We start from the raw sequence: 15,171 nt of genomic DNA on the forward strand, positions 1-15,171 counted from the left end.
TGGTATTAGGTTTGATCTTTTAAGATTCGTCTTGCGTTTTTCACTTGCTAGTAATGCTTAATGTTTTAATGGCTGGATGATGTACATTACGGAGGATTTGTTTTATGAGACAAATCCTTATCAGCAATCTCCCAGGGCATACTTTTAGATATAACCCTAACTAGGGGTTAGTTTGTGCCGGATTGCACCAGATCCCAGATCTGGTACCTTTGTCTGACAGGCGAAAATTAGAAATGATGAACCATACGAAAACATTTTTTGTTTTTGTTTTAAGTTGTTGCAAAAAAGAACTCAATATACATAACATTTACAATAAAAAAACACATTTCTGTTCCATGAATTCAGTAAGAAAAGTATACCGTAAAGAAATACTTAAGAACGTGACGTCTACGAGTGAGACATTTTATTTGCAAAGGTCTGCATGCAGCTACTGACACCAACAACCGTGATACTCAAGCAGGTGAAGCACACATGGGTCTAGAAACAAAAATGCTATCCCGCTTCCTTAAGCACAAGATCCAGTAGCTTTTTGTTTACAAATTAACTACTGTATATAAGGGCATCCTAACTAAGTTAAGCTTCATCCAAGGGGCATGTTCCAGACGTCTTAATAGGTCCACACACCACTTAAATTACCATTAAAAAAAAAAATCATTATTTAACTTCAGGTTAACAGTGATTCATTTACAAGGATCATTAAGTAAACCCTGTGCTGTTTAGTGTGTGCGTGTGTTTTTAAGTGTATTTATTCCGTTTGTCTTAATCTGCTTGATGGTAGGATTCAGCAGTGTGCCAGGAACCGCTAATAGAGTCACACTGGGCAAACGTCTTACTGGAAGTTGGTTCTGATCTCAACCCAGGGGCATTATATTGACATACTGATCTACCTTTTTTAGCCTCTGGAACAAATAACGCTCAAAGAGTCAGTGTGGTTTAAAATTAAAAAAAAAAAAAATAGCCAGTACAGGAGTAGAAAGCCTTCCAATTGCTCTCTCAGAAAAAAAGTATAATGCAACCTATTTTAAATGTAAATGTTCCCCATACCAGCACAACATAGAATAATGATTCCTTCTTGAATGCATTAAAAATCTCTAGCCGATTCTCTCCATGGGTTTACAGCATTAAAATACACAACCTTTAAATGTTTTATTCTCTATTTATAACCAATGTAAAAAAAAGGGCCACTTCCATAATATTCTATTGCCCACTTCCTAATATTTCTATTCAATGCGTTACCAGTTAATTTTTTTCAACTGGTAGCACACTGGATAGGGCGCGCTTTGGAACACAGCAGTTCAGGTATTCAGCATCCCCTCAAGCTAAGCCTTTCACTGCGTCAGCTGTTTATTTTTACACAAGCAATATAATATGTTACGCATACAGTAGAAATGCACCCACAGTGCGTAGAGACCATCTGTCAAGAAGCCAGATTGAAATGTTTTGCCCAAAGGTGCATTCTGTAGCCCATGTTGCTGTCTTCTCCCACCGCGATCCTTATCCCTAACTAGCGGTACATCACCATCGTCCAGATGGGATGAGAAATTGTGATTTTGTTTCTCCCGCATGGGCCCTTATTCCGTTTTCCGTCTATTAATATCCTCCTGTGCTCTGGTTCCCATTGCGAGGCAGTGCAGCGTTGAATTAATCAAACAGAGAAGGAAGCACAAGTGCGTGGCAGGATAATGCTTATTGACTCCAGCAGTCGCTTGCTGTTTTGCCTTAAAGGCTACAGCGACTGCAGCCCTGATTAATCCTCCAACTTGAAACATGAGCTCTGTCTTAAGCAGTGAGCCTCTCTGCTTTGAGTGTGTGTGTGGGCTTGTATACCACTCATACTGAGATGTCACTTCTAAACTGAACACAGCGGTCCAATACAGGGCTCCTGAACCCTATCCGGCCCATTGAAAAAATTATAATGAGTTTGAAAAGCCTGCAAGAGCAGTCATAATGCAGCATGCATTATGTTTAATAAGCAGAAAACTACTGCAGCTATGTCTTAGTATAGTTGCTACAATTTAGTCAGGTTTTGTGTAAGATATTTTTTTGTAGGACTATATACAAGACTTCCCTGCTAATCAGTATGGACCTTTTATGCCAAGAGGCTTTGCATTGGAGCCTCTTCCAGGATCTCAGTTCTTTGTTCTTCTAAGGGTTGAGATTGAGCAGCAAATCTTTGATAGCTTCAATTTACAATTCATGCTATGTATACTGTGAAGGATATTCTGCAGATCTTGACATCTGGTCTGGACCCTCACGGGTTTCTTTCCCAGGCATCTTTAAACACTAAAGAAAAGCCACTAAGCGGATACCAAGCAGTGCACATGTATATAACACACAACCGTCTCTTCCGAGACAATCAGGGAGTTTGCATCCCCCTAGACACACATGCCATTTTAATTTCCATCATATTTTTTGGTTTTAAATCCAGTACTTTGCTGAACAATATGATCCATGTTATGTAGCTTGGCAAACCCCCCTAGCCAGAAGCGACCTCTTTCCATCACACTGCGCGATTTTCTCTTCATACAGGGTCTGTCCTCAAGCCATTGCAGCCTGGGAGCGCCAATTAAATTCTGCATCAGCGGGCCGTGCGCTCATCAGATTAGCCCGCCATGCTAGAAAACTAGATACATTTCCCAAATAAATATTAAACAACATGGTAATACTAATAGAGAAGGAGAAAAACATGCAAAAATAAAGGAGCAGAGACAGCAGAATACATTAAGGCAAAAGCACACATGCTTTCGATATTGCTACTCTCACAGATTAGGACCTATTCATTTACTTACTGTACCAGACAAAAGTGACGTCCAGAGAAGAGCGTTTGTGTCGAGGCATAAACAAATACATATGTCGACCATATACTGGAGCTACATCACTTCTCCCATGATAACAGCGTTAAATCGTAGACATTCTTCAGAACCCAGAGATACAACAAGACAACAAAGCAATCTTCAAAAAGCTACAGGCTATTTTGAGGAAAACATATACATGCTAGTCATACATGCTGACAGTCTGCAAAATGAAAATCACTGTCATTGCTTTCAATTGACATTTAGAAGATGACAGAAGACTTTGCTTGACACGTTTGTGAAAGAAATACAGCTAGTCTCAGTAGTGTTTTTTCCCCTGATGCCAAGTTGTGTTAATCTGCTGTCAGTAGTAACGACTTCTGGTGCTTGATTCCGATCACTCTCACTGGGGTCTGGAATGGAGCTCGTTAATCTTTGAGGCACTTAGGAGCCTGTGGAAGATTTAATTATTTTCTTCCTCCCTTTCTGCTCTATTCCCATTATCTTCTGTAATGGAAAAAGTCCTCTTCATCACCCTGTTTCACATTGAGAGTGGACCCGGATGTTACTCTGAGAATTTTATCTAACTTGCTATCATCTAAAAAACAGACCAAAAATAACTTTTTTTTTTTTTTAAAAGGTGCTTTTTAAGGTTACTTGACATCATTTCTTTGTATTCCCTTAGTGGAAACTAAGTGAAAAAGGGAACAATCCTTCAAGCTACTGATTTTATTTTTGATTTTTTAAAAATACTTCCACTGATCCTTATTAAAAAGATCAGCAAAAAAAAAAAATAATCCCTGTGTTTTGCATCTTATATTTGGACCAGCACGAGATAATCCAACCACTCTGCTGTATGAAACTTTTCTCTTGTGATGACTATGCATTCACACTGCTGACTTGGTGCAGATTTCTGCTTTGTCAACAGGGCAACTCTTTCAATAGGCAGAATTGGAAAAGGTGTGCATTTGTGAAATCTGTAAATTTAGCTGTTAGCTTTATGCTGCTGGGAATTCTACCCTTTTTAAAATTATAACTAGTGTTCGCTGGAAACTTTAGTTTTATATGCGGTAGCCCAAATTAACATTTCTAATTGAAAGACTATATATATATATATATATATATACACACACACACACACAGTATCATACAGTACATTTGGATAACAGAATTTAAAGAGGGAGAACCTTAACTACAGTGCAGCAAATGATTTAGTTTAAGCAGTTCAATCAACATCAGAAAACGAGTGAATAAATAAGCACATTAGTGCACGATATCCCTAATCTAATTGCTTTTAAACACTGCTAGTGGTGGTCAATCCATTTCAAATGATCTTATTTTCGCCTTGCTGTTTAGTGGAGAGTCTTAACTATACAAATGACACTGCACAGTATCACACCACTCCACAAAAGCCTATCTTTTAATTGGTCTCTGGTGCGTCACTGTCTTACCTGATTACCATACATTACAAATGAGACAAGTGCAGTTGCACGAAGGCTGGAGAGTCCCTTCAATGTACATAACTTCAGATGTTAACCTTTGTCACCCTCTTATCCAGGTTAGGCTGACTTTATGCATGCATATACTCTTTCACAGACAATACACTTAAAATTGTGAAGTCAGGTAATAACAAAACATTTATTGACATAAAAGATATACATGGTATACTCTAAAAACCTTAATACTCTAAAAACCTATAATATATATATATATATAATATATATATATATATATATATATATATAACAACATTAAGAGACAAAGCTTCGAAACAAATGAAATGCTTTCGATTTGCCATCTCGAGGCAGTCATACAAAATACCTTATTAACCTATTTTCAGTACAAAATGTCAGTAAAAATAAAATAAAGCCAGTCCCCCTCTATGAAAGAACCTTTTGTTCAGCCTAGAACATGCAAAACCCTTTTAGACAGCAGTAGCAAGTAAATCATTAGAGTGTACTTCTTTTTGGTGAAAAATATTGCAGAGCTTGTCAGGCAGAAGTAAAAAAAAAAAAAAAAAAAAAAAAAAAAAAAATCAATAAATACTGTATCGTAAAAAATAATTACATTTTAATTTTGCAAATTAAAGATAGTGCTTTTATACATATTAGCTAACTAGATCACTAGGTACTGACAAGTACTTGAATTGCAGGCTTTACATGTAAACTCTATGCAAACTACATGGTGTGCTGTGAACACAAGGGAAAGGGCATATTTAAAGTTCAGATTCTATCTTTTTAGTTAGAGTGCCAGAAGCCATGCATTGAAAGTTTGGTAACTTTTTTTTTTAGCATAATTCTAATAATAAAACACTTTTTTTGTTACCTACGTTTCCTCAGCATTATACCACTGTTTATTAAGTGACGACTGCCACCTGTTTAAAGTGCAATGCAGTAATTATTAGATGATGTATTAAAAGCATTTACATTTGTTTAAGAACTTTTTGTAACTTGTAATCTTTACCACAAGTAAGAACCTTCAATGTCTCAAAAAAAAAAAAAAAAAAAAATCTAGCAAGTTAAAAACAGCAGTTGTTACTTGGAAGTAAAATGCAAAGGGTAGCTGTGACTGGGCAAGCTGGCAATGCTGAAGCAGACTGTCAGTTTTTCATGCATTGGCTGTTTCCTTTGTCTCTGGATTATTCAAGTGCTTTGCTGATACAGTTTGCATGCTGTGTGCCACGAAGTAAGGAGTAAAGCTACAGCAGAGTTGAGAATACAGCTGTAGGTACGGCAATCGAGATTAGTATAAAATATGCACCAAATCAAATCTTACAATTAATAGATAGCATAATGTATATGTTTCATTATTATTATTATTATTATTATTATTATTATTATTATTATTATATAAGCTAAGCAGAAACTGCTGAAAGCATCACACAGCTTCAGTACCTGTCTGGGTTGTTGCAAACTTTCAATAGTTCTTTCTCTCGTCTTTAAAGTAAGTCTCTTGCAACAGGGCAGTTTTGTGGTTGCAAAGGCTGGCAATAAAATGTGATTATGTATGTCAGGCTTGATTATTGAACAGCCGTGCGGTAAATATTACCAAATATTGCTTTTTTTTTTTTTTTCTAGAACATAGCGCAGGAGAGAACCTGCATTTTCCTTAAAAAAAAACACAACAGAAAATATAAGTCCTTAAACTACTCCAAAAGGAGCCTACATATTATTAGGACACTCATTTGGATAGATAAGATACATAACATAGATGTACAGTTCTTATTAAGTAATTCCAAATGCTTCCAAATGTTCCAGCTTGTGGTTACAAAAAAACGCCCACAAAAACAAATACAGTCATCACATGGTATTTTGTTTGTCTTTTATGGTTTCAAAATGTTCAATGGCGGCTACAAAATCAAACTCGTTAATGGTCGGACCGTCCACCGCAATTTTGATTACGCTGGACAAACCTTTGTCATTCAGTGACCGTCCTCTGCTCAGTTTTAGCCGCTCCTTGACCCTGACAATCTTGTCAAATGGCACGGAATGCAAAGGCAATGCCAGAGCGATTGAAGCAAGGGTGGCAAAGTCAGGGAAGAGCTTCTGCATCTCCGAGTCAATGGAAACCAGCTGGGTGCAAAGGTCGTTGAACGAGAGGTGGCTCAAGCTGACGATGATGCGCTTGAAAAGGGAGAAGTCGTTCTTCGCCCTCTCGCGGCTCACCACATCCTCATAGTGGCTCAACAGCAAGTTTAGTTCAGCCATCCCATAATTCCCAATGTCGTCCATTGCCTGTGCGGCGTAGCTCTTTGGGCTGAACACAACCATGAAGGCCTGCACAATGTCTGTCATATCGACGGGAAACCTATCCTGCAGATTCCTGTACACGTGTAGCACAAAGGTTTCCTTAAAGTGGCCAAAGTTCAGCCAATGCAACTTGGAACAGTGGGTCATCTCCACCCCTTTGTAGTAGAAGCGGCTCTCTGTTTCGATGTCCTCCCTGGGGTGCTCGTTCAAGTCCCGGAGGAATTCCTGAAAGTGTTGACCGTTCAAGGTCTTCTGCGTCTTCAGGGAGGCCAGGGCTGCCGTGACAGCTGGCCTGAACATGGAAAGATCCAGATCCTCCGTCTGGAAGAACCGGTTCAGTTTCTGGAGAATGGGAAGAACGTCCAGCAGGGTCTTTGTGAACGCCACAAAGTAGAACTTTTTTAGTTCCTTGCAAAGCCCCATGGCAATGGGAGACTTCCTTGCTTCCCCTTCTAGAAGCAACACCAGCGTTGGCCATAAGAAGTTGACAGCTTCCACTGCCGGCAAAATAGAGGTCCATCGAATGCGCTGAGGCCCAGATAGGTCTATCTCACATGACTTTAGGACAGCCTGTAATTCCTGTAAGCTGTTATTCTCATCCTCAAAACTGGAGTAAAGTCTATAAACAGCATCGACAATGCCTTCGTAGTTCCTAAGATAGTCAATGCCGGTGACACAATCAGCCAGAACCAGCAAGCCTTTATGAGAAGGACAGTGGATCTGTTTCAAAAGTGGACACGCAGGCTTCAGTTTGGCTTCAACACCACTGATCTGGTCAGCCATCAGAAAAGAACCATCCGTTGCAAGCCAGACTACTTTGGACAGAGGAACGCTAAAGCCGGTCATGAGCTCAATTATTTTATCTGCCGCAGTCACGGCGGCTCCATCAGGCATCACGAAGCTGCCCAAATATATTACAGATGTTTGTCTGTCATATGGGGGCATTGTGGTGGCAAACACTACTAGGTTTTTGTTTTCCAAATCGTCAATGGTTCCATTCACAATAAACCCGATAAATGGGGAATCAGCCATTTTACGCCTATCTTCATCGTGAAGAACTTTCACAATTGCCTCCTATATTAATTAAACAAAACAAAAAATACAATAAATTAATTTGGAAATGAAAGCACCAGTGTTTACACAATATCAAAAGCACACAACGCCAGTGTAAGGAGGCGATTCAGATCACTAAGAAGCAACTGAAACAGTTTTCTAAAGAATTACAACTACAGAAGGGATTACAGTGTTTACAGCTGTGAAATGTCACATTTCCTCGACTGACAGCCCATTCCCAACCCTGTATCTTGACCACAAAAAAAAAAAGAGGGCCTGGCGTCTTCTAAAATATTAAAGAACTGTTTTGGAAAAAGTATAAAAAAATAGCCGGGTGGCAAAGGTTTCTGGTAGCCACTGTTTTGTTGGAAAAAAAAAAAAAAAAAAAAAAAAAAAGTTAAATGATGATGCAGTGCTGGGAGTGACCAGTCGATGAGAAGAGAGAAGGGCACATCTCACAAGCATTTATTAAAGGCTCTTGAAAATTAATTTAGTGGCCCTTTGATGGGCAAATGGAACCGAAACATTCTTGTCTTTACCAGTCTAGCACACAGCAGCAGACAACTTCAAGAAGAAAAGTTAATGTTTCCTAGAAGTGGGCGCTAAGTATACTCATTAAATAAAAACTCTCACTGCTACGGGAAAACTGGATAAACTAGATTCAAGCTAAAAGTGCTTTAAAAAAATCTTACATTTTATAGGATTATCAACCTTGTAGCTATAGGAAGCAAAATCGGCTCAGGTCAGAGCCAGCCATAATTACAAGCATTGGTTGGGGTTACCTGCTTAACCTATGCAACTAGGCATAGTACGCAGGTGCATGAAAAACATTGAGTCAACATGAGTTAAATAAAACAGGTATTAAACTAACCACACACCTGCATTTCCTTTACATTGCTTGCTGTATAATAATCATGGTGGTGTTCCCCAGTCAACAACGCTTGGCAGAGGTTGAATTTTTGCAGCTCCAGTAATGACCCGAGTTTAAAATCTGGAATGTCTTCCTTGGCCATCCAGTAAACGGTGGTCAAGATGCCGATTTTGGCCGGGCTGACCTCTCTTCTGATTGCCAGTTTGAGGTCTTCCGTTGGCGTTGGCGGGTCCCAAAGCGGCTGCTCCCTGCAGGCTGCCAAGGCGTGCCGGTGGGCCCCAGAGGTCACGTGACGGAGGAGGGCATGTCGCTGAAAATTATCCGTGCCGACAGTGAAGGCATTGTCCGCTTTGCCGTGCTTGTTCTTCACCAGCGCTTGCCGGCAGATGAAACAGAACATGAGCTTCAGCTCATAGTCGAACTCCAGCCAGGGAAACTCCTTCTTCCACTGCTCATTAAAGTAGCGCTTGCACTTCTTGTTGGAGTTTGAAGCCTCCCCAGCAGGCTTTTTCCCAGGGCGTGGCATAACTGTCCTTGTGGGGCGACGTTGGCTGGACCTAACGCTATTTACCGGCACTGAACTGAAATTGTCCTCCCAGAAACAGTTACCGCATTCATCACTGCCCTGAAGTCTGTTACCACTTCATGATTAGACTGGGAAAAGGAAAGAAACAAGGGTAAAGAAATTAGGGAGGGGGATAAACTACAGTAAATGTTCCTTCCATGAACACTAACTAAGCTGGAGGGGGTGAGGAGACACTGCTAGGATGAAACTGAAAAGGAAGGATGGGGGTCTTTGCCGCCTGTTCAATTAAGTTTAAAATTAAGACTACTGCACAGAAAACACATCCATTTGTAAGAACTGCAGCTGTTTCTTTAAAACAGCAATCAGACAGAGAGACGCGATGTGGTCTGCAAAGGAATTAACTTGTTTACTAAACAGATTTTTTCAGTTAAGTGGAAAGTTTTAAACTCATTAGCAGCATATCCGAATCAATGCTGGCGATCTGACAAATTCATCACCACCACCAATTAATTCTGAATTTCAGCAGAAAAATAAATAATAAATAACGCATGGAATCCCTAACCTTTTTTGGCGTGTCTGATGTCAATAGCCACAGGCATAACTGTGTCCCCCTGTCACTAGCCCTACTGTACGTATATGTGAGCAATGTTTTCTGAATGATTGAACATTCAGTACATCCCAAACATGGTCTGAAAATACATATTACTTTTTAAGTCACTTTCAAGGTCAAATTAAACATCATTAAGGCTCCCAACTAAAATGTTATGTGTTCTTAAAAACACAGATGGATATCAAAGCAGAACCATATTTTTAATATATTAATTCTGGTTATGTTTTGATAAATATATAAAGTACTTAAGTCACTAAATCGTTTAGTTTTTAATTTTTTTTTGTCTCATAAATGGTTGGGAAAAGTTTATATTCTGTGCAAAGGATATACTGTAGGCATATTTACAGACGTATTTACTAGTTACTACTGTAAGTGATACTTATTTTAGTTTAAAATGTTATATCTATCTATCTATCTATCTATATATATATATATATATATATATATATATATATATATATAGATAGATAGATAGATAGATAGATAACTTTGGTATCCACGAACTTCTGGAAAAATAAATTAATATAAAAATAATCTGTTAGTCTGAAATTATCTTAAATCTCACACAGGTTTTCAAATAAACTGTCAATTAAATCAGCAATGCCAACTGATAACACCAGTTATCATCCCTGATCCCGGTCTAATAATCTACACTCACCACGTCTCAAACAAATGACAGGGATCTCTAGCCTAGGCGCTATAAACTACACAGCATGTTTCTACTTTTAAATACACTGTGCTTACTAAAAAAACATATCACAAGAACGGAACTTATTTTAAGAACAAGTTATCGCTGTTGTAAATGAATACTGCAGTTGTTTTGTTTTTTAATCACCTGCCATCATATTTATCTATCTCTGCAGTAAAATGTAAGCCACAGTGCAGCTTTAAACATTAAGATGTATTTTCAGGGGTTTACAATAGTAACGTGACTTAATAAAGCCGCACTTTTTAATGTTATATCGCCCCATTGTCGTATGCACATGCATGCCACAAAACAAAATAAAACATGTTTAAAATACAATACTGCGCGTAGTTCACACAGCATATATAGTTATTACGGCGTTTAACTGCAGTACCTCTTTGCTGTGCCTATCTGAATACACAATAATAAGCAGAAAACAGACAAACTTTGGAAACAAAGCTGTAGGTAGAACACCGTTATTGTGTTATGCTGGATGCAGCCATCTTTAGTTTTCATTTCCTGTCCAAGCAAGGAGGCAGTTTTGAATTAAAGGCTGTGCCGAGGAGTGGCGGCCACTAGCGGGGAACACTGGTATATTAACCCCCACACCGGCTGATTGGAAGCTAGCCAGGTCACGCAAAGTTTAAGAGCTTTATGTGGAAGAATTATTTTAGCAATCCTGAATTTTTAAACATACAGTTACAGTAATGCATACTAGATATACGCATCGCGTACCAATCACTTCGTTCGCGAACTCGGTGCGTAACCACCCTACTGACACAATACAACAAGGAGACTGGAGAATACACCACATTAATCAAAACAAATGAAGAAAAAAAAAACTAGAATTCTGCAAAATGATTTTTTTTTTTTTTAAATCTCATGACATCACCTATAAAGGTTTACCACTGTGAACTTGCATGTTAATTTGGCATTTTCCCCTGGCTTTTCCATTGGTTATACTATACTGGTAATACTGGTAAGTACTGCAGATGGACCCATATAATAATAATCTTTATATAGCACCATCGCAAAACACTTTACAAGAGACTGGGGTGTGTAAACTATGCATCAGCTGCAGAGTCACTTACAACAATGTCTCACCCCAAAGACAGAGCACAAGGAGGTCAGTGGCTGAGCTGGGATTTAAACTGGAGACCTTTAGTACAAGCCTGTGTCTTTAACCACTGGACCACACAGCTCCCTCATATTGCGCTTAAAATCCCTTTTAAAATACATTTCATATTTATACTGCCGTAGTATTGCGTGAAAGGGGCAGCAGTACTTAAAATACTGCATTATTTATGCTTCCATTTACTGTAGTAAGGCTGAATAAATAAATACATTTTAAAAAAAAAATAAAATTAAGCCTCTTTGCATTTCACCCCTACGTTTTTCCAATTTAATTCCTAAGCGCTAACAAAAGCCTTTGTCTCATTAAGCTGATCTCCGCTCTAGCCATCAGCGATGTGACAATGGAAATTAGGCTACTTCCATATTGAAAACTGCAAAACGGCTTTCCAAGGGACAAGGGCACTGGGACAGCGCTCTTCTGCTATACCTACAGTACTCCTGCTTTGTTGCCATGTTATGTAACCTAAAACAGCTGGATATACAACACAAAATATAGGAAAAAAAAGAAAAAAAGCTTAATTATTGATGGATACACTTAATATTGCTTAAATCATTAAGTACCAAATTCATTTTTCTTTAAAAAAAAAAAAAAAAAAACAGAACAGAAGCCGTATTTGTGTACTTTGATATGTTTTATTTAACATTTGCGGTTAACAAAATTAGAGTATGTTTTCGTAAAAAAATATACCCGCTCAAGAGGAAATGTAAATAACAAGCAGATGCTAGTTAAACAGTCTGCAAAACTTACAAAAGTAACTAGTCCTCAAATGAGGACAATGACAAATGATGCATTTGGGTCACCTGCTAAATAACAGATTTTTATTAGGAATGATTAAAAAATATATACAATCTGTGTTAGATTTAGCCCATCAGAGCTGGTAGGTTAATTCCTAATTGTTGGTAAGTTTAATAAAACCATCAGCTTATGATAAGCCACCCCACCCTATGCTTTTCAAGTAATTTTGGACCCTTTTCAGCAAGGAGATAACACTTCCTATCTTCACTGCAGCTGCTTTGAGAAGTCCTTGCTGTGGAATTCTCAAATGCAGTTTGTCCATCGTCTCAATAAGAAAATGCAAGGTCTGCTTAAAATCCGCCATTGCGAATCTCACCAAAAGCAGACAACAAACAACCTGCACATTCTGAGATAAGAAGGGATTGCATCTCCTTTGTGTGCAGAAGCACTGTGTGTCTTATTCACATACTGTCCTCATCCTCTTGGGACAATGATAGCGAGTTGGACACTGGACATATATCTAGTTTAATAAACACCTAGAGAACCAGTTATCAAATTGAGATTGAGACTGAGAATCTGGAGATATAAGGAGATGCCTGTCTTTACAAACAGCATGTGCAAATGTCTCACATACAGTACATGCAGGTCAAGTAATCCTACTTGTCAAGGTTCTGGTAGCTCCAGCAATGTATTTGAAGAGGAAGTATCGGGGTTCAGAAAAAAATATACAACATCTTAAATAACTGACCTGCAATTTTTCTTTTCATTGTTAACATCCTGACAACTTTTGACACTTATAACTTTTCAAAGCTCTTTCCAAAATGGCCGCTCAAGTGCTCTGTTAGTGTAAGGATTACTGCCCACACTGTCAAACAAGTAACACAGCGATAAGGATCAATAAGGATTCAGAACTGGGCAGACACATGGCAAATGACATTTAATAAAGAAAAGTGTAAGGTACTGCACGCAGGCAATAAAAATGTCAATTACAAATATGATACTGAAATTGAAGAAGACATCTATTAAAACGATCTAGGAGTTTATGCTGACGCAAAAATGTCTTCATATAGGCAATGAGGGGAAGAAATAAAAAAGTCCAACAACATGCTTGGATATATAGTGAAAAGTGTTGAATTTAAATCAAGGGAAGTAATGTTAAAACTTTACAATGCATTAGTTAGACCTCATCTAGAATATTGTGTTCAGTTCTGGTCACCTTGCTACAATAAGGATATTGCTGCTCTAGAAAGGGTGCAAAGAAGAGCAACCATAATTATTCTGGGTTTAAAAGGTATGTCATATGCAGACAGGCTAAAAAAAATTGAATCTGTTCAGTTTTGAACAAAGAAGACTATGTGGCGACCTGATTCAAGCATTCAAAATTCTAAAATGTATTGACAATATCGACCCAGGGGGCTTTTTCGACCCAAAAAAAGAAACAAGGACCAGGAACTGAAAAGTCAGAGCACTTGTTGTCTTTTTTTTTTTTTTTAATCGCTCTTCCTGCAGTGATTTAGATGATAGGTCTCCATCCCTAGTGCACAAGAGTGGCCATTTTGAAATTAGCTTTTAAACAGATTTTAAAGCTACAACTGTAAGAAGTTGTTGACAGGATGTTAACAATGAAAAAAAAAAAGTCATACATTACTAACATACTGGTTACTCCTGGTAATACAGAATGTGTAATGGACTGCAATTTAAGATAATCTAATGAAACAAAAATTGAATCTAGAAAAAAAAAAATTGAATTGAATCTGTTCTCCCTTCAGTGTGTTCTTTATGCACAATATTCACATATGAAACATTGTGGTATCCACAAAGAAGATCCATTGCATACTAATTTGATAGTTTCTCATACACTGATCGATGCAAATAAACAAAAAAGCTTAACGATTGATCGTGATTGTTCAAAATGAGATATTAAAGATTTCATTTTAGCGGTTTTGCTGGGCACCTTCTGAACCCCACAATGCGATATAATAATAATAATAATAAAAATACTGTTTTACAAAGTTCCAAGCTTGCAATGAGGCTCTCTGTGACATATCAACCTTCAGCATAATCACACATGTACCATTTAACATATCACTGGCTTGGATCTCAGATGACTGTGGCTTCATTAAACACAGGTTTACGATCCAGTGACATATGCCCTATCGCAATGTCACATGGCTTTTCAAAACACATTCCCTCCAAGCTGTTTTAAATCTATAAACTCCAGAGACAACATTCTGAGACTCTCAGTCCAGGCACATTGTCACGCCTTTTTAATTTAGCGGCCCTGCTGCCCTTTTCAGGTCAAATTGAGTTGACAAACTTGACAGGCTCAAAAGTACAGCTAGAATCCTGTGAAAGGTTAGAAGTTGCCCAGCAGTTGAGCTGTGAAGGGATATTGCTTGCCAGATTGAATGTAGAGCAACGGTTCTCCCGGCTAAGCATCAATGAGACAGTGACTGGCATTTACGGGAACCTTTTCCTGAGTTTATCAGCTTGCAAGGAAAGGGCAGCCACATGGTTCACTAGCCGCTTAGAAACAAGTGAGTTTAAACAACATTTTCAGTGTGACCAGCTTTCGATAGACTGCAGGGCTCATAGACTTGGTAAAGCTACCAAAGATCATTTATTTTAAAAAGTTAAGCACTCCATGTGGTTTAAAAAACATTATATATATATATATACACACACACACACACACACACACACACACACACACACACACATATATAGGTACTTACATATGAAAAAAAACAAAACATTTAAAGTAACAGTAAAGGTGCACAACATAAATACAAAATTATTCTGGATGTTTTCGGCAGTCCTTCATCAGCTAAAATGCTATAGAGTCCAGTGAGCTGTTTTTAAGAATTAATTTCAAACATATTGTGATATATTCCATAATAATGAATAAATGCATTCAAAAATTATTCATTGAGCAGCCCAGTTGTGTGGCCTGCCCTGTTAACACTATCAGGGATCTCTTAATGATTGCTCTGATGGATGCATGCTCGTTTGAAA

General features: G+C 38.1%; 2 protein-coding genes across 4 annotated transcripts in view; both read right to left on the reverse strand.

Moving 5' to 3' along the window:
• LOC121301983 (zinc finger protein 385C-like) overlaps positions 1-15,171 on the reverse strand; it is a 111,272-nt gene that overhangs the window by 24,610 nt on the left and 71,491 nt on the right. The window lies entirely within an intron of this gene.
• Positions 4,844-10,780, reverse strand: LOC121301982 (transmembrane protein C17orf113-like). Its single transcript, XM_041231738.1, has 3 exons — positions 10,681-10,780; positions 8,473-9,119; positions 4,844-7,615 (listed from the first exon to the last, which is right to left on the reverse strand). The coding sequence occupies exons 2-3, from the start codon at positions 8,989-8,991 to the stop codon at positions 6,092-6,094; spliced, it is 2,043 nt and encodes a 680-aa protein (XP_041087672.1). The 5' UTR covers positions 8,992-9,119; positions 10,681-10,780; the 3' UTR covers positions 4,844-6,091.

Source organism: Polyodon spathula, chromosome 28 (genome assembly GCF_017654505.1).
Source record: "Polyodon spathula isolate WHYD16114869_AA chromosome 28, ASM1765450v1, whole genome shotgun sequence".
Classification (NCBI taxonomy): domain Eukaryota; kingdom Metazoa; phylum Chordata; class Actinopteri; order Acipenseriformes; family Polyodontidae; genus Polyodon; species Polyodon spathula.

Bases quoted from the DNA above. Each gene is read 5' to 3' on its own strand.
- LOC121301982 (XM_041231738.1), bottom strand. From the start codon at position 8,991: ATGCCACGCCCTGGGAAAAAGCCTGCTGGGGAGGCTTCAAACTCCAAC. The intron at 7,616-8,472 runs GTGTGTGGTTAG...TAATTAATATAG, and splicing joins GCAATGTAAAGGAAATGCAG to GAGGCAATTGTGAAAGTTCT.